The sequence below is a fragment of the Leptosomus discolor genome, chromosome 3 (genome assembly GCF_034619465.1).
Source record: "Leptosomus discolor isolate bLepDis1 chromosome 3, bLepDis1.hap2, whole genome shotgun sequence".
Lineage (NCBI taxonomy): Eukaryota > Metazoa > Chordata > Aves > Leptosomiformes > Leptosomidae > Leptosomus > Leptosomus discolor.
This window is the reverse complement of record NC_141393.1, coordinates 42,574,929-42,600,897: the sequence shown is the minus strand read 5'-3', so window position 1 is coordinate 42,600,897 and position 25,969 is coordinate 42,574,929. Positions and strand designations below refer to the sequence as shown.

Genomic DNA, 25,969 nt, shown 5'->3' with positions numbered 1-25,969 from the left:
ATCAAGCAGCCATCCTGGGTGATGGGTGCAGTGGGCTATCAACACGTCAGGGTTTCAGAGGCACGGAGCACCTTGCTGCCCCCGTCACACAGTGCTTGGGCAGCGCTCGGCGGATCCAGTGATGGGACCACAGCTGCACTCACCATGTCAGCACCGCTGGCTGGAGTCACCTCACGCTCCCTGCCTGGCCACAGGTGGTGAGAAGAGCTTTGTGTGTAAGGAGAACAAGTTCGAAGAAAGGTTTCAATATCACACTGAGAGGGCTCATGTAGCACTTCTCAGTTGCTTTTTCTTCTATGTGCTTTTCTTCTTTTTTATAATTTTTTGACTAGGAAAATAATTTTGTTTAAAGTCACTTCTAAAATGTTCCTTTCGCTTGGACCCCTACAGGATTACGGGATTATTTACAAGATGTTGTTTCTTAGAAAAGCACAGAGGATTTCTGCAACAGAGAAAAACATTTTCAGATACTTCACTGCCTAATGCTTAAAAATATGGCATTTAATTTATTGAGGCATCTGTTCTCTCTCATTATTTATGGCATCCCTCAGAAGACTACTTTAAGAACACATCATTCAAGACCAAATGCCACAAATGCCAAAGAAAAATTATATAATTTATTCATAGTACATTGTCCTTTCTGACAAGGAAGAACTCATGACTTCTCGAGTGAGCTGAAAATCCTGTTGCCTTCAGTCATCACTAACTGATCTCAGTCAAGGTGCTGCCCTATGGAGATGGGCACTGCAGGAACACACTGTAAAAGACAAGCCTTGTTCTGATATAAAGGCAATCTACAAAAGGGAGAGCAACAGCGAGGTGACAACAGCGGCACAACAAAAGGAGCAGCAGTAACGGGTGGGGTGGGTGAGCAAAGCGGGAAGCACAGTCAGTCACCAGCCATACATGCGTGCCTTTAATGAGCTTTGACAGAAGAAGCAGCGAGTGACCGGACAGCAGATTACCAGCTTGACTGCTGCCGTGGGAGAGCTTATTTTGGACACCACGAGCAAGAGCAACATCAGGAGGCATGTCATGGAGCAGCAAGTTTATCAATTGCTTCTAGGCATGCCACTGGATGAAAAAAGAAGTTTATTTCTCTACATTTCAAGTTATTTGGTATTTATTGGAGGATAGGACTGGGAGAACAGAAGCCATGCAGGTTAGCATCATCTGCTCCAGCTTCACCCAAGCTGAAGCTCTAGTAGTTGTACAGCCAGTGCAAGGGTTTTGCACTAGCCTTTCATATGTTTGGTGTTATGACTGGAAAATTTGGCCCTTCTGATGATGAAATAGGTGTGTGGTAAGACTTGTACTGCAATACCTAGAGGAAGCTGGTGCTTCCTGCTTGTTTTCCTTTTGTATTAATAGGATCAAAGAAAAAAAGAGCAAGTGTTTGTATTAATAAAACTATAGAAAAAGTTTCATTAAAAATCACTGGCAAGATCCTTCTCTTCAGGATAAACTGAAGAAACTCTGTGACATTTCGTCCCGCTTAAAAAATAACTAGAAAGGTAGTATGCTCTGGTCAGAATATCAGAAACATCCGTTCTCTGTCCCAGTTCCCTTTCACTGAATTTAGAAGTCCACTGATGTTTCAGAGTTAGCCTGTCTCCTCAGTCACTTCACAGACACAAAGGATTGTAATCACAAATCACATTATGCTGTGCTCAGCTTTCAACAAAACAGAACAATGCTAATTGCATTTAAACAGCATCTCCCAAGCAAACATCTCAGCTGTTCCTTGTTTTCAAAGACATGCCTCAGTTCTTGCTCAAATGTATGCATCTTTCTCCCAAACGTGATGACTCTGATGTTTTACTGTTGAACAGCAGAAATTTAAGAACTAGCAACTATTTTGGTTTTCCCCTGTGCAGTGCCAGGTCCCAGTCCTGTACAGGCTGGTGCATGTTTTTAACTCTACATCCGGTGTGAGTAGTTCCACTCGCCAGAATTGATAGACTGGATAAAACTAAGCACACGTGTAAATCTTCATAGAAGAGGGATTTTATTTTTGCAGCAGTGGCTCTGGTTTCCTTCATGAATTTCTCCTCAGCCTTAGCAACCAGGCACTGTTATCAGCAATAGGACAATAGGGTCAGTAGGAATGGACAACATCCATGTTTTCTAGAAGAATCCTTTTCTTATGTGCCACCTCTTGGGTTGCAGGCCATGTCTGGGGCTGAAAGCTAAGATACCTAAATGATTCTATGATTCTATACTTGTATTCCTAGCTCCCATGGACTTCAATTACTTTTATTTTAAAAAATACATTGCAACATCACCAACTCTTCCCATTTACTCTAAATCTCACAAAATCCAGTGTCTTTTGGAAAGCCCGAGTTCCAGGAACCTTGTGACTTTTTCACATAGCAACAAGCGTGGAGTTCTTTGTGGCACCTGTGTATCAAAACTAAAGCCTAACAAAGGTTAGAAACAGACATTGTAAATTCCCTTCCTGCAGGTTACTGTGACATGACTGGAGCTAATGAAGATTGGAAAGATGTCCTATGCTATGCCTCTGGGTGTTTCCATCAGTACATGCAGGTTTCTGACCAGTCAGGCCCTAAGATCCTAGTCCTGCAAGCCCTTGTGCCTGCTCAGAATCCCACTCTGAATGCAAACAACCTTTTCCAGAAGTTCAGGCAGTGCAGGTTCACAGTCACAAGCTGTGGCAGTGGCAAGTGCACCAGCCACAATGGGAACCATTAAGGGGAAGACTATAGCCCATGTGGAGCGTCTGTCATGGTAAATCTGCATCTGAACTTCAGCAGATTTTCATGGACTGTATTTTTGGAATGATCATCTCCAATTGCTATGAACACTCTGGGTTTGAGTTAGTCACTGAAGATAGGACAGTCACCAAAGATGGGAAAGGGGGGAGGCACCCAGAGTAGGAAATAGGGAGCCAGAAAGATGCTCCGAGGACAGAGGGTAGATTGCAATAAATGAAAGAGCATGTCAAGGAAGGGGCTGCTAGCAGGACTTTTCCACCCTATGAAATGCTGGTTTCCTTTCTTCCCTTTAGGGCTTTGTTGTGGAGATGTATGCTAGGCCAGCGTGGACATGTACAGTCTCTTTGAACTCTTAGAGAGAGTGCTGCATCCTACCTGTTTGCCCTTAGATAGCAATTCAGGCTTTCACACGTGGCCTGTGAAATCTGCCTCCCACCTCCTCTTCTGTGGTCAATACCTGTCATGGCGTGATAGGGCAAGCTGTCTGTCCCCATTTGGGAAGCACAGGAATGAGTGTAGTGCCTTCTGAACTTTTCCATGGGGGAGAGCTATGGGCAAAACCTTCTTGCTGGCCTGGTGTATTTGCTTCTAGGCTCTGCCCTGCTATGAGTCAGCACACAAGTGTCCAAATTTCTGACTCCATGCACTCCATTCCTGCATCTTGATGTGATGGAGGGCTGCCAGAATCCTAGAGATACTTTGGAGAGCTGAGGGAAGGAGCTCCAAGACCTCATCATAGGTGGGAAGCTATGCAGTGGAGTCCTATCATGCCACTGTGGGGCTGTGGAGTCCCGTGGTCATCCAGTAACGCTCAGCTGAGCTGCTATGGCTTTGCCAGCAGCCTCTGCGCCAGCTCGCTCTGTGACCACTGTAGCCCCGGTAAAGAATCCAAACACCAGATGTATCATGTTAGAAGATGCACATCATCCAAGTCAGGCTACCTGGCGGCAAGGACCCACACCTTTCCAGAAGCACCCTCAGCACTGCTGCCCCCCAGAAGGCCCGGGGGTGTCACAGCAACGCTGTGTGTGGCGAGGCCAACCCGGCTGTCCCATAGCACCCGAGCACGGGCCGACACCCTCAGCCCCCTCTCCCACCCCAAGATGTCCGGGCCACACCGTCCCACAGCCGCCTGCCCTGTCGCTTCCCCAGGGGGGTCCTGCCAGCACAGGCCGGCTGTGGTGCCAAGCCAGGTGCGTGGGGCAGACCGGCCAGCGCAACACCCCCAGCGACAGCAGCCCCCACCACGGGCACGGCGGCAGTGGGGGGGGACACAACCAGGAGCCCTGAGGGGCGGCGGGCGCGGCAGAGCGGGTCTCTACGCGCCTTTGACTTCCTCCGGCTCCCGCTCGCCTCTTGGGTGGGAGACGGACGTCCAGTTCCGCCCAGTACAGAGGTCCGGAGCGCGATCAGCGCCGAGCAACCCCCCCCCCGCCCCCCAGCCCGGGAACAGCCATCCACCGCCCCCCCGCCGCGCCGCCATCCCCCCACGCCGCCCCGTCTCCCTCCGCCGCGCGTTTTGACCCGCGCGGGCCGCCGTAGCGCGGCCGGGCGGCCGGCCCGGGGATGCGAGCGGTGCTGTGGCCATCGGGGGGAGAGGCTGGGCGGGCGCTCGCCCCTGGGCTCCCAGGGCCGGCGCGGGGCTCGGCGGGCAGCCTCGGCCCCCCACCTCTGGCCGAGACCTGAGGCTGCGGAGCCGTCCCCTCCCTGCCGCTGCCGCTGAGGGAACGGCCTCCGCCCCGCCCGCGGGGACGGCCCGTGCTGCGGCCCCTCCTCGGGGGAGGCCAGCTGCATGGGCGGGCGCTGCGGGGCACTGTGGTCGCCGGCCTCGCAGCTCCTGGGCACCAGGTAGGAGAGCTGTAAGCTGGCGGGGTAGGCTAGGGCGGGGGGAGGAGACGCGTCCTCTCAGCCCGCAGTGCTGCCGCCGCAGGGAGAGGGGCTGGCGGTTGTGCTGACTTGGACGTTTCTGTCTTCCTCTCCTCTCTCCTCTCTCTCCCCTTCTCTCTTTCTCGCTCTCTCTTTCCCCCGCCCCCATTTTGCACGAAAGCCGGGAGGATAATTTACTGCAGGCATTGACCGGCTCCCTCTTTCCCCTCCCCCGCCACCGCCGGGGCTTCGGGAGAGGTGAAGGTTTTGGCTGGGAGTCTGCAGTCGTTGGCAGCAGTTACAGTTCCTCTTTGATCCCCTTTGTAGATAGGGGGTGCGGGGATGTGAAATATTATAAGCCTTTATTATCAGAGATCACCCGCTATATAAATGTGTGTTCTTAAAGCAGAGCTAAATTTGTGAGAGTTAAAAACTCCCTCGTGTTTATTCTCGGTGTGCTTCTGCGACTTGGCGTTTAATAATGAAGTACAGTGCTGTGCTTCCCAGACTCTGAAGCCTAAGGTGGAATGGATGTGTATGGAGGAAAAGCAAGGGGCTGGATGGACCCTGCTAATGGACTCCAATGGTGGGAATTTTTGTCTTAACATGATACTGAAGTGTAAAACATCTGAATTTTGGATCTGGGAATTGGTTTAGATGTGCTAATTGATACTAAAAGGACGATAATTTTTGTGGAAGCCTCTGAGAATAAGTAATACTGCACCCATCCTTATCCCGAACTCCTGCATTTGGCATTTCTTGCAAAGAATGTGTCTAGAATTTATTAAAATGCCGTATTGACCCATGGGTGCATCTTTCAGTTTAGATTACTGCTGATTTGATCCTCTGGAATCTGCAAAAGGAAAGTCTGCCAGCCTCTGTGAATAGCTTTGCAGTGTAACAGGAGTGGAGTTCCTGAGCAGAATCGCTGAGAGATATGTGAACGAGTGTAAGCAAAGCTGAGCACATCGGTATTTCTGCCTCAAACCTGGGCTCGTTCCCCGGGCACAGTTTGTGCGTGGGGTGAATACCCTCTTGGCACCTGGAGATGATGTCTGTCGAAGGGTCTACAATAACAAGCCGGATCAAAAATCTACTCCGCTCCCCTTCCATTAAGCTGAGGAGAAGCAAGCCTGGGAACAAGCGTGAAGATATAGGCAGCAAGGTGAGTGTTGCATGGTGTGGCCAGCATGCTCTAACTTTGTTGCCTAAGGTCCCATCTATACTAACAACACTGCTTTGGGAGACCTGCTATAACTGTAGAGCAATGCAGAGCGACTGATAATGTGACTGTAGTCTTGTCTTTCAGTTGGGATCTTCACTGTGCTGCAGATCCTTGCTAAAGCCTGGGTCCCTCTTCTGTAATACACTCTTTGCTTGTGTGGTATGTACCCACTCTGTATCAGAAAGCTTTTGGGATTTCCCGTGCTGTGGTGTGTGGAGTTGTTACAGATGACTGACAGGAGAAATACAATGCTGCTTCTTCCTCTGTGTTTCCAACTGCTAACCTGCATTACTGGCAGCTAACGATACACAAAGACCTGTTCTTCTGTGTAAGCAGTTTCTCTCAGCCCTGCAAAGGGGTGTTCTGTGAGCATGTGGGGAAGGGTAGGATGGTCTAAAAGATGGAGGATGCGAGGTGACTGTTCAGATGGCGTCTGCGTTCCACGGGCCTGGATGCGCTTCCCTCCATGTTCCTCCTCTGTATGCCTCAGATCCCCTTCCCTTGGGGATGTCTTTTCTGGGGTATAATTGCTTCTAGTTGAAAAATCCATCATTCTTGGTGGTGTGGAGAATTCCTGACAGACAGTCACTCACTGGGAATTGACTGGTGTCATGAGGAGAGGAGGATGGCTTAACCCAGGCTTCGGGGACAACAGGAGCTAGGTGGCATTACCTTGTGCTGACAGCAGGTGCCTCTGAGTCAGGGCACCTCGTTCTGTCCCTGCCACTGATTCACTTGTAACCCTGGGCAGATCACTCAGTCTTTGCGTAGCACTCCCTCTCCATAAATAGAAAGCTTAATCCCTCCCCCCTTGTGAAGATTCACTAATGAATAAGAAATGCTTGTAATCCATGACTGCAAAGTACATTCATTGTCTCGAAACAGTAGTGCTTCAAAATTTATCTCTTGGAATGAGGAGTGTGTGTAAAACTTCAGGGGAAATAAATGACACCTTACCTGAATGGCCTGTCACCAGCATGAATCCTGTTCACAGAACTCTGTTTCAGGTCAGAGTTTCCCTGAGATGGCTGTTTAATACCAAGCAATGCAATATTCTTCTTTTGCCTAGCAAGAGGAAAACCCGCTCGGCTTCCTCAGAGTTGCCTAGAGGAGAGTCCTTGGTGTTTGTGTGTGACCTTGGTGTGTGCATGGACTTGCACGTGCTACATTTAATGCAGCCTGTGGACTGCCAGTGAAACGTGCTTTGTAGCTGTTGCTGAAGAGCAGTTTGTTCATCTGTATTCTGCGGACACCTCTGTCAAAAGAGCCAAAATTCACCTGTACCACAACGTAAAGTGGGCATTGGATTCTGGCTCTGTTAATAGGAGCTGAAGTCTGCACACTCCCTTTCAGAGCTGGGACCTGCTGCTACATACCATGGGTATTCTCTGATACCCGTTTCGTTTTGTTTTCCTTGCATGTGCCTTTTGGAAGAGCTCCATTGTATCCCTTGCGCTGTCTCCCAGTGTACAGCTAGTGCTCTCTGATCCCCTGGGGGTATCATGGATTCATTCCACACCGTCAAATTAGTGTTTGAGGGCTGGATTTTGTTTATATTATTAGTAATAGCAGTTAATCAGTGAGATGCAAAGGGAGTTTGCTGGTAGAAGCAATTTGTCATGATGAGGAGTTAGGTGCTGGTGTTGGCTTCCTAAAGCAATCTGCTCTGAATTTCCCTCAAATGAGTTATGGCCTGCATTCAGTGGGACAGCTGGAGTGGGCAAGGCAAAAAGGAGTGGGCCCCTTCCCAAAGATCCTACATATGTTGGATATCTGTGGAGATGCTCCCTCTGCTGTGTGTGTGTTCCTCTGCCTTCCAAGGTGAGAAGCAGCTCTACTTTTCTAAATAGCAGGAAACAGATCCTTTCCATCTGCTGTTTGGTGTGAGTATAAGTTCCTTGGGACTGAAGTTGAGCATCATGCACATCGCTCCTGAAGGATCTTTGCTGACCTGCAGGGAGGGGTTTTTGAGGCATCTTTGTTTCATGGACTCTTTGAGAAATAGCTGCTCCAAGAGGTGCATGTGACTCTAGTCGCACAGAAGTATGGAAGGGCCTATGAAGCTGGTAGCTTTGGTGGGTCATCTCTGCTGAATGCTGCTTCATTACATAGGATGGAGCAGGACTGTTGCCCTCAGTTAATGCCTGAAAGGTGACATTGTGCTTTGGACGTTCAGATGTAGGTGAAGAGCAAGCCCTGAACGGCCCTGTGATTCCTCCGAGTCCCTCAACCTTTTATTGCAACCAGCTGGTCAGTTTAGATGGACATGCACCCTCAGTGGCACTGCCTTGACTTCCGTGAGCTGTGATTTTCCTCTCCAATGGAAAAGTGTCCCTGGTGTCCCTGCTCTTTCCTAAACAACCCTTTGGCGGTGGGAGGCCTGCCAGGCTGTCTCAGTGGTTAGGGACAGACCCCTTGGGCAGTTTGTCATGCTGAAGAGAAGCCCTGTGAAAATTGGCTCGTTTCAGTGAAGCAGCTGTGTAATGCTGGGCTGGACGTGGGCAGGCTGTGGGAGGCTGGCTCTGCAGAGACCTGTTTGTGCATTGCTCTGCAAGGGGGAGTGTGGGTAAGTAGAGATATTTTGCATGAGGGCTCTGCAGGACATGCAATGTGCTACTTGGGAGCTGTACAAGAGAGAACTTGTTTTGTGACTTTTATTAGGATTTATTTCTTGCCTATAATTAATGCATGGTTTTACTGTACAGCTCCAGAAGATCTCTACAGGAGTAAAACTGAGGAACCAATACATAATCATGGATGTTTTTTTAAAAAAAAAAAAGTAAGGGGAAGGAGCAGGACCTCTTTAAGTAAAGCTTGTTGACAAATTGGCTGTAGTGTTTGGTTTTGTTGCTGCTTTTTGAAAACAACTTTTGTTTTGTGGGAGTCCTGATTTTTGTTGCTGCCTGATTATCTCTGTGGTTAGATTTCTTTTTTTGGTCTTATGATGTTCATGGCTTGAATCCGTTTTTTCTGTCCTCTCCAGATCTCCATTTTTTGCGTTGAACCAATACAGACCTAGAGTACAGTGACTTAAGTCTAGGCCTGTTGATTGTTGGGTTTGTAATGTGTCAGTGTGGCGGCTGGAAGCTAGAATTTCCTCAGAAAAGTTGGTTGGCCTGTGTTCAATTTCTAGAGGATTACTAGCCCTACTAGAAACCCAGCCGTGCGTCTAGTCACTGTGCTTGTGATTCCAGTAGAGACACAGAGTTAAAAACTGGGCACTGAGTGCCTTTGAGGCAGCCTCGATCACCCTGAACGAGTGGCACTAGCAGGACAAGCGGGGCAGCTAACGGTTGAGCCCTCTCCCATTGCTAAAATGTCCTGGTTGCTGTAGTACCCTGCAACTGGGCTACGGAAATCTCTCTCTGCTCACAGAAGTAATGTACCTGAGCAGGTACAGTTCCTGCAGGGGCTGTTCATATTGTTAAGCTCTACTCTTGTAAATATAAGCATCTTTTTAACTGATGTAGCTGTGCCTATTTTAGGGTGTGTGTGTGGGGGGGATATCCTCAGTCAAACCAGATTATCAATGTCAATGTAGAAACAAATTGCTACAAAACCTGCTACAGGCTTTTCCCTAAAACAGTAAGCCAGCGAGTCAAAGGAAGACATTTGGAATTTGCTGCTTGTTTCTTTGATCTCTCCTGTTTTTTCTAAGCCAGAGATATTTCAAGTTGCCAGTTTAAAAGAGTGCTTTGACTAAAACCTGACATTCCCCAGCAGGAAGTCCTTCAGCACGGGGACTGTTGTGGGGTGGTGTGCAAGCATGTGCAGCTGGAATGACTGTTCCCACTCCATGATGCTGGGTTGGACTGAGTGGCTCTGCTAAATCTTTTTGAGGGCTTTTGTTCTGAAAATGAGCCCTGACTAAGTTGCTTCTAGTGGGACAGGGTTTCCCATCTTTCTTTGGTCTGTTCTTACTGCCAGCCTCTGGGCTCCCATCAACCTGATGGTAGCTCACTGGTTAGGGCAGCAGAAACACTTAGACATAACTCTGTGTCCTGCCGGTGAGCAGGCACAGATTTAAGAGGGAAGCAGATCCATGGAAGGTTGAGACCCCTCATGCCTTGTCATGCCCCTCCTGTTCCAAACACAGTTCTCCAGCTCCTCAGTACCCTGAGGGCTCAGCTAGGGCCTCAAGTGCTCCTGGACAAGGAGAGTGGAGTAACATTTCTGGCCTGGCTGTAGCTTCCGGCCTTCAGGACACAGTCCTTTTTGTTTGAAAATATGGTAACTTCCAACGTGAAATATTTAGACCGTTACTGGTCTTAACCAGATCAGCTGAGAATTGCTGAACCTTAACTGGAACAGAACCAAAACCCACACAACTTTGATTCACTGATACAAATGCTTCAAAATTCATCACCTCTTATTAAATAGTTTAAGGCGCAGCTGAGACTTGTTGCAGAGTGGGATTCTTTGCAAGACTTTGGAAACAACTTGGTCCTGCAGCAGCAGAGCCTACTGGGTTCCTCGTGGGCAGCATTTCCGAAGGAGCTGGATGTGGGGCTGAGCAGCCTGACTGTGTGGGTGAGGTAGAGAGCAGCCTGTCTGATGCTGTCATAAGCTTTTGTTTTGGCAGGATTTGGAAGGGTCTTTTACATAATGATGGTGCTTTTGAGGAGCTGTTGAGCACAGTATTGCCCTGTTCCCCTTCTCCACTCCACTGGAGTCTGAGCAGTGCGCAGCCCACCAACTCTGGGACCAGTCCAGCCAGTGGCACAGCTGAGAGGATGCTGGTCTGGGCTTCTACTGCTGTGCCTGTTCTGCTTCAACATCCATGAATATTGATGGCCCCAGCTGATGGCCAGGGATCATTCTCACAGCTCTGAACAGTCTAAACACACCCAATTGCTTCAACAGCTTAGGGGCTGCTGTCCAGAGAAAGAAGGAGTTTCATGTCTGTTCTCTGGTCATGCTTATAACGGTGTCCCTTAAAGCAGAGGACAAAGGCTGGTTAGCTTCTCCTTGGCCAGACCTGCATTTCAGTGGCATGTGTCTATCTGTGGATAGAGTCAGTGGAACAACTGAGAGTGTCATAGCTCAGGGGCTGAATCCTTACCTATTGGGCTGCTTTGGTCCCATCTACTCCATCTTCAAATACATGGTGCTCAGGATGACCCTGTGTTTGTTAACAATTCCACACACAGGTTTTCCTTGTTCTATCCTCTCTACAAATGTTGTGCCTTGTCCTGAAATTAGGAGGTGATCTGGCTAGCTCTCGTGGCCTGAATTGGAGCTGAACATGAGTGGTAAATGTGACTTGTAGCCACAGGGCATATCAAAGCCAAAGTTTTTCTGCTGGTGGACTGCAGCACTGATTGCTTTTGGTTCTTGAAGTATGGTGGATATAAAAGCGTGTAAAAACATGCTTGGTTTTGTAGCCTGCAAGTGTATCTGTGAACCACTGTTGTCTTCTTGCCAATTTTGAGAAAAGATTGCTGGAAAGATCCACCCTTCTATCCACCCCTAAATAATGTGCTCTCTACTGTGAGGGACAGCAGGAAGACCTCTCCATGGTGGGGTGGGAGTGATGATGTGCTAACAGCTGGGGTGCAGTCAGCATAAATAACACAAATCAGGTCATTTGCCTTGTGGGTTTAAATGGTTCTTGCTTCCCCTGGGTGGTCATACGCTGCTTACCTGGATGGTCTTTTAGAGCTGATGAGGTCTTGTCTTTCATGTTGTTCCTCACCTCCTTCAGATGAGCTGGGTGTTCTGAGAAGGCATGTGGGACCTAGCTAACCTGGCTGGAGAGGCTTGTAAGCAGGTTTTACTCTGTCCCTGCTGTGCTGGATGAGTTGTACATATATAGACTGACGACCCCCTTTTGCTTGTGGGCTGCTGTTCTGCAGTGGGCTGTAACGTGTGTAGTGTTTTGCCAAAGACCTAGCTGGGGTGGTAAGATGGCAGAAGCGAGGGCTGCTCGGTGGTGTTGCAGGTAGTACATTAGCTGCTTGCTGGTCAGAGCTGTTGTTCAGCGTGGTGCAAGGAGAGCTGGTGGAGAAAGGCATCCACAGACACAGTGGAAAGAGACCTCCTCCAAAGGGTACCATCTGTTTCACTAGCTGTGTGCTTCATACTACCTGTGGTGTGTCACCTCATTTGTTTCAGGAAAGAGTTGGAGTGATGGTTGGGAGACAGGCCAGGTACAGAAGCACTGTCTGCTTTTGTATCATCAAGGGTCTACAGGTGCTTGTAAAATGACTTGTATATTATTTCACTGTCCTCTGGGTCTAGTGGAAAGCAATTGCTGGGCATCGCGTCCCATTTCCGGCTGAGAAAGTGGTGGTCAGCTTTTTGTTGGCCTGGCAAATTTGAGTAGATATTTTTCTTCCTGTTGATCAGGTCTTAGGGAGAAGTTGCTTGATTAGCCTTGGTACAATTTTCTCTGTGAGAGTGAAAGTAAACACCAAGTACTAGCTAGTCTTTGGCTTTTTTAAAAGGTCTCTCGTCTGGATGTTTGGGGCAGGGAGTGGCGCTTACATGGTGCTCAAACAGTGCTTAGCAGAATGGAGACCTGGTATTAATGCTGAGTTATCCCAGCTAAGGTCTGAATAATTAACTAGCACCAAGCCCAGTTTCAGTCACTTCAGGCTTCTGTTTGTGTCTGATGTACCTGCCTCCGCAGAGCTGGAAGTTTCCAAGGGCTCCTGAATGTGCGTAGCAGGGTTGCAGTGTGCGCTCTGCTCTGGGTTCCAGCTTCAGACGTGGGCTGGTCCCTGTGCCTGAAACCCCTGTGGGCTCTGCTGAGGCTGTACCCACCAAAGGGTGGCTACTGCAATTCAGAAAAACCTCCCACTATTTCCTTTCACCACAGTGCTGCTTAGCCTTGCCCTGAGCGTGTCTGCATGTTGTGCAAGGAAAATATAGCGGAGGCCTGTGACTGTTGTAACCAGCAGTAGATCTGTGCCATGTGATCTGTCTTCAAAAATATTAATGCAAAGGTGAGATGTTGGTAGTATTTTTATGACCATAGACTGCAGGAGCATCTCATCTCTACCTTGCTTTGGTGAGCTTTGCACAGACATGTGATAAAGTAGACCCAGCCCAGAAGAGCTTCAGGCTTAAAAAGAAAAAAAAAAAAGTAGGGAGGGGGGGGAACAGGACGTGCTTTTCCTATATAGACATGTCTCCAAACTCCCACAGGAAGTCTGAGGCAGACCTAGAAATTGAATCCTGATCCTCTGAGGCCAAATCTTAGCCTTAGCCACAAAGCCCAGCCTCTTGCAGATTACCAGGGATGTTTCTTACCTCTCCCGTGTGAGGACTGTGTGTTCATTTATGATTATTTGTTTAAAAGTCCCCAAACTCTGCTGTTGTAAATGCTGACTTGGTTCCATTGTCACTAATGATTGCAGTAGCTCTGGTGGTGATGACTTTCCAACAGGCTCAAGCAGATTAAGCACCATATGAATTAGAGCTGTGGAAACCCCAGTAAGCCTTGTAATTTTGCTAGTGTCCCAGGAGACCAGTACTGTTGTTAGTTACTGTGGGGAAACTCTGATTGAAAATAGTACTATAGAAAAGTCTATGAACTGCTGTTGTATTCAGTGTTTCCAAGTCAACAGCAATAAAAGCCAGTCCTGCTTGTTCTCCCAAATACAGTATTAAAATTCACAATTGGTCAAGAAGGCTAATGTGATTTAACAACCAATAGGAGATTTCTTACCTGCTGGAATTTGAACAATGACATTCCTTCCTTACAGTGACGGTTCTTTAATTTCTGCATCTCCCAAACACTTTGCATAGTTAGGCTGAAATTTCCCCCATCATGGATCCAGAGAGACTCCTTCCTGTGGAAGAAAGTAGATTATTGGAGGTTGCATAGTAGTAGAGAGTCACAACACTAACAAATGGCTTGACAGCAGGCAGATAGAGGAGTTTTGGAAAGAAGGAGAACTTTATGGCAGTATCAATGGATTCAAGGTTACAGACTTGTAAAGCTCTCTGCTCCTGTTTTGCTTCCAAGTAGGCACTGTGAAAAACAGTTCTGCCTGTTCAGAAACCCTTCCCTGTCGACCAGCAGGCCCAGCATAGGGCGGTTGTTGTTTGAAGTGCCACTACTGAAGTGTTAGCTACCATCTCCTGTGCTCCTGTGGTAGCATTTGAGCTCTCCCAAGGGCTTTCAAATTCGTTGCTCACCTTTGAGTAGCACATAAGGGGCTGCTTGCCTTTGAAGTCTTGTTTGTACTAGGGTGGCTTTCATTTGCAAAAAAAAACCCAAAAAACCCCACCGTTGCACAGCCTAGGACTTTGCACCAAAGGAGACTGAGTTCATTACACAGTTCCTAACACAATCTGGATGCTGGAGCTGCTGAAACACTGAATAGGACTGAGGGTGAAAGGAGTGTGTGCAAGACCTGCTGCTTGGTGGCTGCTCTTTGTGCTCAGAACTTGCTGTGCTCTGTGCTTCAGCCATAGCCCTGCCATGGGGCTCTCACCTGGAGCATAAGGGGATGGGGATGGTGTTGGAGGTATCCCGAGTGGGCGTGACTGTAAGGGTGTACTTACTGTGCTAGAAACAATTTGCAAGCTGAGCTTCCATGACAAGCTGCCTTAGTGGTGACACAGCATCAAAAGTGTCTATTGAATGATCCTGTCCCTCAAAGAAACAGGCTATACCAGTAAAAGGACTTCTTTTTGCCAGTTACGTTGCATCAATATTAGTGTCTTTTCTGCAAGAGCTTTGTCTGGGTTGAGTGATGTTTTTCCTAACCAGCACTTCTGTGCTGCTGAAATGTGTAAAGGTAGAGTGAACCTTGAAACAGAGCTGTGCAATTTTTTTTAAATGCAGTTAATGGTTTTGGATTCTGTGCTCTGCTGTTCAGACTGTCTCTGAGCCTCTTTTTTCCCCTCAATGTAGAAGAGGCAGGATACTTATCCACTTACTGCAAAGCATCCCAGCATCCAGGGCTTTAAAACAGTTGCATAACTCCTTGTGTTTGGCTTATCTCCCAGTTTTGAACTGGGTAGTAGTCACAAGTGCAGTTGTTTCAAACCTGCTTTGGGGTGTCATCCTTCTCGAGCAGCTGCGTCCAAGAGCATTGCTGACTGGAACTGGAACTGCATCATTTGTTTAAGCCCATCTGGTCCCAGCTTACTGAGTTTTCTTGGGCTGAATCATGGCCACACAGGCTTCAAAAATGGATCCATGTATCTTGCCCAACTGTGAGGCTCACGGGAGGGTGTTTGCCCAGCCTGTGCCCTGAACCCTGCTATAGGAGTGGTGGTAAAGGGGAATGGGGACGAGGTGACATAAAACGCTCTTAATGAAATGCATTAATAAATATTTCTGATGAGTGTGCGGTGGGCCTCAGTGGATGTAATTGTTTCTAAAACCCTGAACTGCTTTTGTGGCTGGAAGTGGGATTCCACCTTCTCCTGTACCGGGAGGATAATCTTCCCTGATAATCCACGAGTTGTGCTGCGTGTCTCTGCAGGCTTCCCGAGCTAAGCTGTTGAGATGTATTTTACACGCCATCAGATAACTAGTGCTGGGGGAGGATTAGGGCAGGCTACTCTGGGCCGGAGGTAGCTTCCTTCAGCTTCCATGCTACTGACTGCTTTGGCTGTGTTTTTGGCTGTAACGTCTGGAAGAGCGAGTCTCCTGCATCACCGCTATGGTGGGTGGTTTATAGATAATCGCTTTGCGAGGCTCCTGGCCCGCTTTCTGTAGTGGGGCTGCAAATAAGCTTTTTGATGTCCAAGACCCATGATAAATACTTTTTTGACAGAGCCATCAGTGGAAAACAGAGCACAGTGGTGGGGGAGAAGATGCAGTAGCTGGACTATCTCTGCTGTGTGTTGAGCTGCGCAGGGTCCTTGGAATGAACATCTGTGCCCAGGAGTGTCTGAACGTAGGCACGGCTGTTAATAAACTGGCCAGTGGGTGGATCGATGGCCTTCCACAGGGCGGGCTGGAGCCAAGGCGAGAGCCGCTGGGCGACGCAGCGCCAGGGCTGCAGCTGCCCGGCCTGCCCTGCCTGCCCGGCCTGCCCTGCCTGCTCGCTGCTCGCTGGCAGCTTCGCGGGGTGGGCCTGTGCCTTCTGCCTCACTGCTTCCTGCCCCGCCGCTCCCTTGCTGCCCCCTCACCGCCCCTGCTCGGTTTTGGAAACACAGGTTTTGGAAAAAACAGACAAGCCAATCTGCCAGTCTAGACACACCCCATAGAATATGCTCAGAGTCTGCACTGTCTCCAGACAGTGTCTGGTCCTTCGTGGTGGAGCTCTGGTGACCAAGGTTCCAGGCTGACCAGCAAGGCTGGAAGAGAGCACCAGGTTGCCCTGGGCAATAACACCATCCTCTGCAGCAGAGGATGTGGTTGCATGAAATGCACTGGGCAGCTTCCAGGTCTGCATCTCTGCTGAGGGAACTGAATTGTCTTCTTAGTTTGGGAAAATCTGCCTCTTTTATTTGCAAAATAAAAGCGTTTTACAGGACACCTGGGGAACTCTGAGGTCACCAGGGGTGGAGAAGTACTGCTTGCTGTGGAGAGCCCCATGACGTTCCAGTGGGAAGAGGAGAGTGCTTGCTGCGATAAGGCATTTAGTTTTGCTGTCACTGCTTTCCAGAGGTTTAAAACAATTGGGAACACTCATCACCTACTGCCTAAAGGTTTGTTGGCAAGCAACAGAAACTCTTTCTACGGGTAGTTTTTTCTGGCACTTGGGGCCTGTTGTACTGGGAGGAGCAACCCGTCCCGCCTTAGCCAGCAGCTCAGGCTGAGGAGGGGAGGAGGCTGCATAAGGAGTCCTGTAACTCTCCAGGCAGAGAGGAGCTGGTATTCCTGCCCTGGGCTGTGGGGAAGGGAGTTGTGGGCTGAAGTGTGTTTGTATAGCATTTGGGATTAGTTGAGTGGGGAGCTCTGGTCCTGAGGAGATGGCAGAACTGTAAATCATCAGTGATCCTCGTAAGCTGCAGAAGCAGTTAGGGTAGAAGGAGGGGCTTAGAAGCAAAATCTATTACAAAATGTCAAAGTGGGGGATTTCCCTTGCTGGGGAGGGGGTCTTGTCTCTGGGCAGCACAGGAAATGCTGCCTGTGCATTGTGGCCATCCCTCTGGAAGAGGAATTTACTTCCAGGTCTCTGGCCTGTGTTCTGTCCTGTGCCCTGCCCTCCCACTCCATAGTGATTTAATTTGGATGCTTTCCTCAGATCGCCAGAAAGGACAGTACTGTAAACAGCTGCCAAGCAGGATTTTGCGTTGTAGAGCATACTTAAATGCTGGGGCCTGGTTGGATGATGGTATGAGTATGTTCCTATTTTTCTGTGTGTATGTGTGTGTGTGTAATAATAGGAAGAACATACTCTGTTCTGGTTGAGTGTATGTTACTTTTCTTAGTGTGCCTGTTAGTACAGTAACTTACAACTCACTCTTTTCCCCTGCTTATAAAGTGACACTGGTGTTGTGTTACAGCTGTAATGTACACAAAGTCTTGCACAACTCTTTGTGTAACACAGTCGTGATGACCTTGAAGGTTTTAGAAGAAAACTGAATGCAAAAGAAAACTGATTCATTTCATGCACATAACTGTATGTATGTGCATGCCTTATATGTATATCATGCAGTTGTCATCATCATGTTGTTTTGACGGCTCAGCTGTGCTTTGTCCTTAATCCGTATTCCCTGGTCATGTTGCTAACTGGTTCTGTGAAGCCTGGAACAGAGACTATTTCTCTTTTCCTGTTTCCCATCCCCCAAATAAACAGTTAATGAGAAAAATTCCGTTTTTCTTTTGTACCCCCATCATCATCCCCAAATGTGGACTTGGTTTCCCCTTTTCTCCCCAGCTAGGGGCACCCTGACAGAACCTCCTCTGACTCAAGCAAGATGCTGACCTGACATGTTCAGAAAGGGCAGTTTCATCCCTGAAGTTACAAACAGGGTTTATGTAAGGATAAAGCTAGGTTATTTATACCCCAGGACAAGAGACAACCGTCTCTGCAGAGCCGTGAGATGGTGGTCATTAACTTTTCCACATCACATAACCAAAGATGCTGTGCCATTTTAGATAGTTCTGAAGCGTTGATTCTGCTTTCCTCCTTTTTAAAGTCCAGTCCCATTGGATTCAGACATAAGAAAAGGCAAGATTATTTTTTTTTTTAAAAAAAAACATGTTAATCCCCATCATCCCTCCCCGCCCCCCATGTATTTAGCTGTTGCAGAGAGAAATGTGATGAAAGGTTGTTTTAATGTATTTTGGGAAGACTGACAGACCTGTCTTTGCAGCCCATGAGAGGGACAATCTGGTGAAAAGCATGGTAGTTATCGCCTGGTAGTTGTCTACATGTGGTAGCAGGAGTACCCTCCTTTAGCAGAGGGACTACAGCAGACACTGTGTCTCCCTGTGGGCTGCTGCCTGGGGTTTGGCTCACCTGGGGTCATGTTAAATACTAGGCCTAGCAATGGGAGCAGTATCCTGTGGGTTTATAGCAGGCGCCTCTCTCACCTACGTGTCACTGAGGTCCCTGCAACCAGGGTCGAGGGAAGTAATTTTGGATGTTGGCCTGTGGCTCTTGCACCTTGCCCTTCTTCTTTCTTCTCAGTGTGTGAGCTTGTTGAACTAAAGTCACACTCATTCAAATATTGTAGCACTACTGGTGTTTTCAGTGCAAGCAAGGTTTGCAAATAGAGCAATACTCTATGTATTACATGTCTACCCTTGTGCTGGCCCACACCCTGGTCACCTCTCTCTGATCTCTTGGCAGGCACACACTATATCTTGATGTGACAAGAGCTGGCTGTTAACTTACAGCTATAAATCTGTTGGGCCTACAGTGGAAGTCTGTCAGTGCTGTGCAGGTGGCGAGTGGCTTGCTTAGCTTCTGGGTGGTTGACTGGTTTTGTTGTTTGTTTTTCTTTTAATTTTCTTTTAATTTTTCTAACATGGCTTGTATTTCTGCAGTGGTAGAGCCTGTTCTGGTCACAGTGGAGCAACAGAGTTAACGGTGTTCATGGGACATTCTTTCCAATTGCTGTGGTCCAAACATATGTACACCAGCATTGAGTTACTTCTGCCTGGAAATAAGCCACAGAGCTATATATAAAATATGTTTGAACTGTTGCAGTAATGTTGTTGATATAAATAGGAGAAAGGGGTAGCACCAGGGCTTCCCTTCCTTAGAGCTGAATCAACAAGAATTCCCAGTGCTCCATCTTCAGTGGAAAAGGATGGGGAAGGTGGCTGAAAGCGACCACAAAATGCCATACAGCTAGCCTTCCAGGAAGAGCATAAAACGTGAGATACTTGTGTCTGGAGCATCGGCTTCACGGTTGCTCAGCTCTTTTTCTCTTGTGGTGGAACATCTGTCAGAAATCCCACAGGGTTCAGTTTGCAGCAACGTGGTCCCCCAAAGCCACAGAGTTCGGTCTGTGACAGTCTCTTGGTTTCTTGTGATTCCAAAACTGTTGCTGAGTTTTCTTGAACTCCTTCTGGCAGACGTTTCCCTGCTCAAACTATTGGACAAGTAGTCCAGGTACTTGTAGAGCTTCTAGTTGCCTTGGTCATCATGTTGTGACGTATTGTAGGGAGGAGTATTTTGAAGTGACATAATTGTGTGGGCTTCACAGGTGCATTGAGGTGCTGCTGTCCTCTTTTGAACCGTATGAAGTGTGCATAGGACTTCTCCCAGGCAGTGCTTTTAAGCAAAACAACCTAAATTTCGAAGTGCCTTTCTGGTTCTTTGTATGAGATTGTTTAATGCAAGTCTTTGCTTGGTCAGCTTGGCTGCCATAGCAGATTGTGCCAATTTCTGTGGTCCTTTTGGTCACTAATAGATTTTTATCTCACCCAAAAGAAATATAGGAAGTGACCTCTGTAGAAACAGCAGAAAGTGCTGATAAGCACTGAGCAGCCAGTTCTAGTCTTTGCTTGTGGCTGGTGTTAATTCCATCTTTAAACTCAAAGTGCTTGTTTGTCTTTGGTTAATTTGTAAATAGATCCTTCCACAATATTGTCTCCTAAGTGCTTTATTGCAGGTATCAACCTGTGATGTTCTAAGGACATAAGAGAGACAAGGTTTGCAGGTAGAAGTAATGTCTTAGACTGACAGAATTAGAAAGAGAGAGGCAAGAATGTGGTCAGGTGGGAACATATTCAGGGCTCAGTGCTCCATGAACAATTCTCTCCAATAATTTCTTTCTGCAATTATTTTTTTTTTAAGAGTCCGAATCATCAGTTGCATTCTTAGAACTTGGACAGGCAATCAGCTCCATTTCATCCAACACTCTTCTCTGGTCTGTGATGGGAATTTCAGGCTGGCTTCATGCAGAGGCCAGTTCCTGTGCAGGGGTGATAATAAAGCTTGTACCCAGCAGTTGCCCACTACCTAGCTGCCAGTGCACCACAGCAAGGAGTGGGCACAGACTGAACAGAAGCATGTAGAAGAATGCAAAAATCATGCATTGGGAGCACTCACTCTTTGCTGAAGACTGGAGTTTCATAATCTCTTTTTTGTGTGTGTGTGTGTTCTGCTTTTTACAGCAGCAATTTTTGCTAAGAACTAAACGTGTAAAAACCGAAGTACTTTGTGAAGCGTTGAAGGAATAGGAGTTGGTTGTGTGCCTGGGTCTGGGGCTTTCTGAAGTTCTAAACAGGGGCAGCACAGAAAATGGTGGTTGTGGTAATGGTTTGCTTTCTTGAAGTATGGCAGGACCTAGGTGGTAACAAAAACAAGGGGGGTTTTAAGCCCGTGGATAAAAATTGCTTCCTCTGAATGTGATTTTACTTCCTCAGTTCTCACTTCTGGTAATTCTATTTTATAATGAATATAATGTGTTCCCGCCCCCCACTCCTGAGCCTAAATGTAGGCTAGAGGAGACCTGTCTTTCCAGGGTTACTCTCCCTGATTCAGGGTTTTAAGTCACTTAGATGGCAACTTCCTCCCTTTTTCTTTTTGTTAAGTCACCTTTAATGATCTCCTCAAATAAATCAGCTTATATTAGACTATTGTACCTCTCGTTTACAGACTTTGTTTCCTTCAGGAAAAGAAACTGAAAAGGTGCTTGGGAAAAATCACAGGAAGAAGTGATTTAAGGGCAAAGTATGTGAAGAAGGAAGGTGGGCTGAATGAATGATTTAGTGAGTTTGTTTAGGATTACATTGTCGTTATCTTTATAACCTTTTGTCTCTCTGTGTGATTTATTGTCTAATGGTGGTTTCCTCTGTGTGTGTGTGTGTGAGTGTAAGTGAGAGAGGATTGATGGTGTTTCTTGCTGCTGGCTTGCAGGAGGAGTTATTCAGGTCTTTGGGGTGCTGGGTCTAGGCCGTAAATCTTGCAAGAAATTTTCACTGTTTGGAACTGACTAAACCAAGTTCTGCTTCTGGGATAGCTGTGGCTGTGAACAATGATTGCCTCTCCTGTAGCACCAGTTTGCATCTTTGAAGCAGAAGGATGTCCCAGAGGTGTGTACCTGAGTGAGCACATGTGGGTTTGCGGGAGTTGTCCATGTCAGTGGCTGAGCAGCAGGTGCAGTGAAGGGGACAGTGTATTACCGGTGAAGGAACTTTCCAGCCATACTGGAACAGGAGGAGGTGGCAGCAGGGTTGTTGAGGAGACAATGGAAATCAGTGCTTGTGTTGTTCTCTTTACGTTTGTTTTTTCAGTCTTTGGCCTGCGTTCCTGTCCATTGCTTCTCCTGGGGGACATGCTCTCTTTTCTGGCTGACAGGAGAAATCTCTTGGGTGTTCAATATGCATGTTGACTGACAGATGCAAAGAGCTTCTTAATTCTAGGATGCACGAAGGGCAGATGATGATAAAGGCTCTTCTGTAAGAAGCTTATTCCTCAGGGCAGAGGGCAGGGAGGAATGCAGGAAGGGATTGCCAAGAGCTAGGCAGTGAGCGGTGGCTGGGGGTGGGCAGGAAGCTTGCGTGGTTCCTTCTGTGTATCCTGATTGGTTTGGGAAAAGAAGAAATCTCTCATGCTTTTCTTTGATTCATTTTAAAGCATTTTTTAAAAATACTGTCCCTAACCTCGAGCAGAGTGAGATACAGCAGTGGTACAGCATGGTCCATGCTGCTGGAATTTGGGAGGGAGGTGAGGTTATTCCCAGCTCTGCTGCTAATTTGTTGCATAATTGTGATCAAGACATTTTACCTCAGTGTTTCTGGGTTTTTACCACCTAATCCTCTCATATGTGGTTATAGGTTGCAAGGCCTTCAGTCATTGGAACTTTTTGCAAGTACTGTGAAACAAATATTAAATAGTCCAGACAATGTTTAGGGAAAGATTGAATACTAATCTCTTTACCACCTGCCTCCTTCCATAGGGATGTTGTCTGTGTGATGAATGCTGTGTACTCACTCTGTCTCTCCTGTTGTATTTATTCCAATCTTAGCATCTTTTAAATTGCTGATAAGTGTTTTTTAATATAATTAAATCGGCTTAAACCAAAAACATTTTCTAATCCTCTGAGGATGCGAGTATGTATTTCCCCCATAGCAACACTTAGTTGTCTTAGGGACATGCATGTGTGGGAGGACAAGGTGTCTAGTCCTGGAGTGGTTCAGGTGTTACAGACAGTAGCCTTCAGGCACTGGGAGAGGTGAGCTCTCTGACCTCCTGCGAAGGGGACAGATACCTGCTCTGTGTAAGGAACCTGAGCATAAAAAGGCAAGGCTTCTACATACAGAGAGTCTCTTTAAATCTTTCCTGGGGACTTAAATACATTACTTACAGCTGTCCGCTTCTCCAAAAAACCTGTGTGGTTGCCTTTGTGGCAATGAAGGCTGGGTAGGTAGGGACAATACCTGGAGACACAATTTAGAAGTGGCAGTCGATGGCTTTTAGGACAGAACTGCTGTGCAAATCAGTGGTGAAGGATAAAAATAGATTGATTTGGTGTGGGGCCTTATGTGTGAATAAAGAAATCACAAACGAATTATGAGTGTCACCTCAGGCAGGCTGATCAAAAGGCTTTTCTTTATCCTGCATAGCTCTGGCTTGGGTGTTTCTACTCTTGGACTCAAGGTCAATCACCAAGTTCCCCCTCCAAGCCTTGTCAAACTGATTCGTTTATACCAAAAGTAAGCCCCAGTGAGAAGAAATGGAGGGGAGGGGGATTGTAACATGGTGCTTTTCTTGAAGCGCTGAGATGTGGCTTTCCTTCTCTGGTTCCGCTTGGCAGGCTTAACTGTGGGGAAGGCTTTCTGCACCCTCTCTTATGGTCTATCTTCCCCATGTCCAAGTTTAGTTTGAACATATGCGTTGTTTATAGAGTTCAGCAGGAGGTGATTTAGGATGGAGCTCCTCACCACGGTGGTATTGGTATTAGAAACGCTGTGTTATGGCCCGTGTGTTTGACTTCTCTGGAGTCAGGAGTTATGCGGAGCTGCCAGGGTTTCCTTGGAGTGGATGCCCATCTCTGACGTGAAGCTGCAGACTTTTAACTGTTGGCTGTTTGTATTTAGGAGCAGGCCCAGCTCAGGGCCGGGGCCGTGGGGAGGGACTTTGGCAGAGTTGCAGATGGAGCAGCCTTGCTAGCCCATGCCCACATCCCTGTTTGGCTCTTTTCCGTGTTGTTGTCTCTTGCTTCTCGTGAGTGCTAAAGCCTGTGTGAAACAGGGGAAAGAGCCTTTCCTATCTGGGAAGTGATGATTAATGATGATAAACAGTGACCCTTATGCCGAGAGAACCGTTTGTTCCTGCTTGATTTCAAACCCTTATATGAGTAACTGAAACGCTGCCCAAGGGAGCTGTATTTACTTTTTTTGTTGTTTTTTTTTACTTCTTATACTTACTGAAGCACTTTCTTTGTCTGTATTCAGGCCCTGTGCATAGATTTGGAGGAGACCAATATAAAGCACTGTCAGAAAGTCAGAAGTTTCTTCCTTTGATTGCCACTGTTGGGACAGATTGATGGGGGCGTGTTGCAAGTCCCTGCTTGTACCTAATCCTCTTACAGATAGTTTTCTGTGCAGGGGAAGGTGAATTGGTTTCTTTTCCTACTATGAAGAAAAAATCACTGGACAAATTGCCTGTGTGGGAGGGCAGAAGCACCCCCCACGTAAAGACTGATGTCTTGCCTGCTCTTTCCATATCAAAAAGTAATGCACATCTGCAAATTGGAAAAATCTGTTCCTCATGAAGAAATGATCCTGCACAATTCCAGGTCCCAAGAGCTTAAGGAATGGCTTCTTTGAAGGCTGCCCACACAGGATGTGTGTCTCTGCTGTGTCCCATAAGGCTTCTCTGCCCCCGGGAGCTGGTCTGGTTGACTCTGTGTGCAGATGCTTAGTCTGGAATAAATTTGGATTGATTCTCTGTGTGCCAGGAAACCTGTGGCCTGTTTGGTGTTGCTTTTTCTTTTTTAAAGTGTACATTCACAGAATGGTAGGGGTTGGAAGGGACCTCTGGAGATCATCTGGTCCAACCCCCCTGCTAAAGCAGGATCGTGTCCAAGATCACCCAGAGAAGGAGACTCCACAACCTCTCTGGGAGCTTGTTTCACTGCTCAGAGTAAAGAAGTTTTTCCTTGTGTTCAGGTGGAGCTTCCTGTGCTCCAGCTTGTGCCCATTGCCCCTTGCCTATCTTCACAGATTTCGCTTACATCACTGAAAAGAATTCCCCACACCAAAGTCAAAATGGCATCATCGCAACACTGACAAAGGTGGACAATTTACACTCCACCCCTTGTTCCTTCACCACATTTGTATCTGTGAAGCTCAGATATTCTGAAAGTTTTGTGAAATCTCATGAAAATCTGAATTGGGTCCACTTTTACAGTGAGAATGATGGCTGAATGGGATAAGGAGGAGAAGTTGCCACTTGCCATGTCTTTAGCCAGGGTTGATGAGGTTACATGTGCCTTTCCTCAACCCTGCAGTATTTTAGAAGTTGGACCTTGGTGTGGGGGTGGGGAAGGTAATTAGTTAATGGTGGCTAGGTGATGCTGCAGAAGCTGGTAGGAAATTAACCCTCTATGTACCCTCTTTTGCAGGCCACAGGGACACTTACAGATGGGTTTTGCTGTCAGTTCTGAGTTCCCTCGCTACGGTTCCTGGTAGAGGTGCTTTTAATAGCCTCCCCCCTCCTTCCCTGGGGCTATGCAATGGTATTTATGGCCTCCCTGGGACTGCCTTGCTCCAGGTGCATGAAGAAGGCAGAGTGCAGCTTCAGCACGTAGCGCCTCGCCGCCCCCCCCCCCCCCCCCCCCCCCCCCCCTCCCGCCTCCGACAGCTGGGGCTGACGGGTCAGGAATGCAGTCCTGACAGCTGGAATCTGAAAGCAGCCAGCACGGTGGGGAGGCCAGGAGGGGAGAGTAGGCAAGAGAGGCTGTGTGGAGAGATGGACAAATGCAGGCACACTGTGTGCAGGCATGTGGAAGGACAGCTTGCAGGGACCCTGGGTTGCTCACGTTCCCTTTCTTCCACCTCCGTCCCTGTTCTGCTCCCTGTTCTCTCAACTGCCTGGATAATTTTTAATAAATGTATGCACACCCCTTTGCAACCATTGTAGTGACACCTGGCAGAGCCATTAGAGCTGATGCTCAGCATTTCCATCAGAACAGCCCCCCATCCCACCTCTGCTTTTATGCAGGCTTCTCATAACTCAGCGATTCAAAGCCTTTGGGCAAGTCAGTTCCTGCCCTTGCCACTCTTGTGCCAAGGTGCATCATTCATAGTTTGTGTTGTGGAAGATCATTCCCTGGTGTTCTTAAGGTGGTTGTCTTGAAATCAAATTTTCTAGAATTGGCAATGGCTGGTTGCAGATGATGGTGTTCTGGTCAGGTGGGTTTTTTTTTGTTGTTGTTTTGTTTTTAAATTGGTTAAAATGTGAGGGCCTGTTCAGTGGTCAGACGTAGCTCTGAATCCTTCACCCCATGAATGCTGCTTCAAATTGAGCATTGGCTGGAAACACCCTGAAATGTTGCAACACATCTGTGTGGTGGATTGCATGAAACCAGTTTGATGGTCTTGGAATAGTTCCTAGGCAATTGGTATGCGTCTGCAATGGTGGCAGCAAGCAAGGCTTGTGAGACCGACTGCGAAAGACATGGAGACTGCTCTGTCAAGGCAGAGATGTTCTGAATTGGTTGTGTGTTGGAGCTTTTCTTACTACTGTTGCTTTTGCAGGTGAAATATTTTCAATCTCCAGGCTTGTCAAGACAGTACTCTTCGCTAGCACTGGACACTGAGGGA

General features: G+C 47.6%; 1 protein-coding gene across 4 annotated transcripts in view; it reads left to right on the top strand.

The window, feature by feature from the left end:
- Nucleotides 1-5,649: 5,649 nt before the first annotated feature.
- Nucleotides 5,650-25,969, top strand: part of MAPKBP1 (mitogen-activated protein kinase binding protein 1) — a 97,411-nt gene continuing 77,091 nt past the window's right edge. For all 4 annotated transcript variants that reach the window (XM_086462112.1, XM_086462110.1, XM_086462109.1 and 1 more), the window contains exon 1: nt 5,650-5,766. In XM_086462112.1, the coding sequence (XP_086318238.1) occupies nt 5,650-5,766 (117 nt within the window). The remainder of the gene's footprint in view (nt 5,767-25,969) is intronic.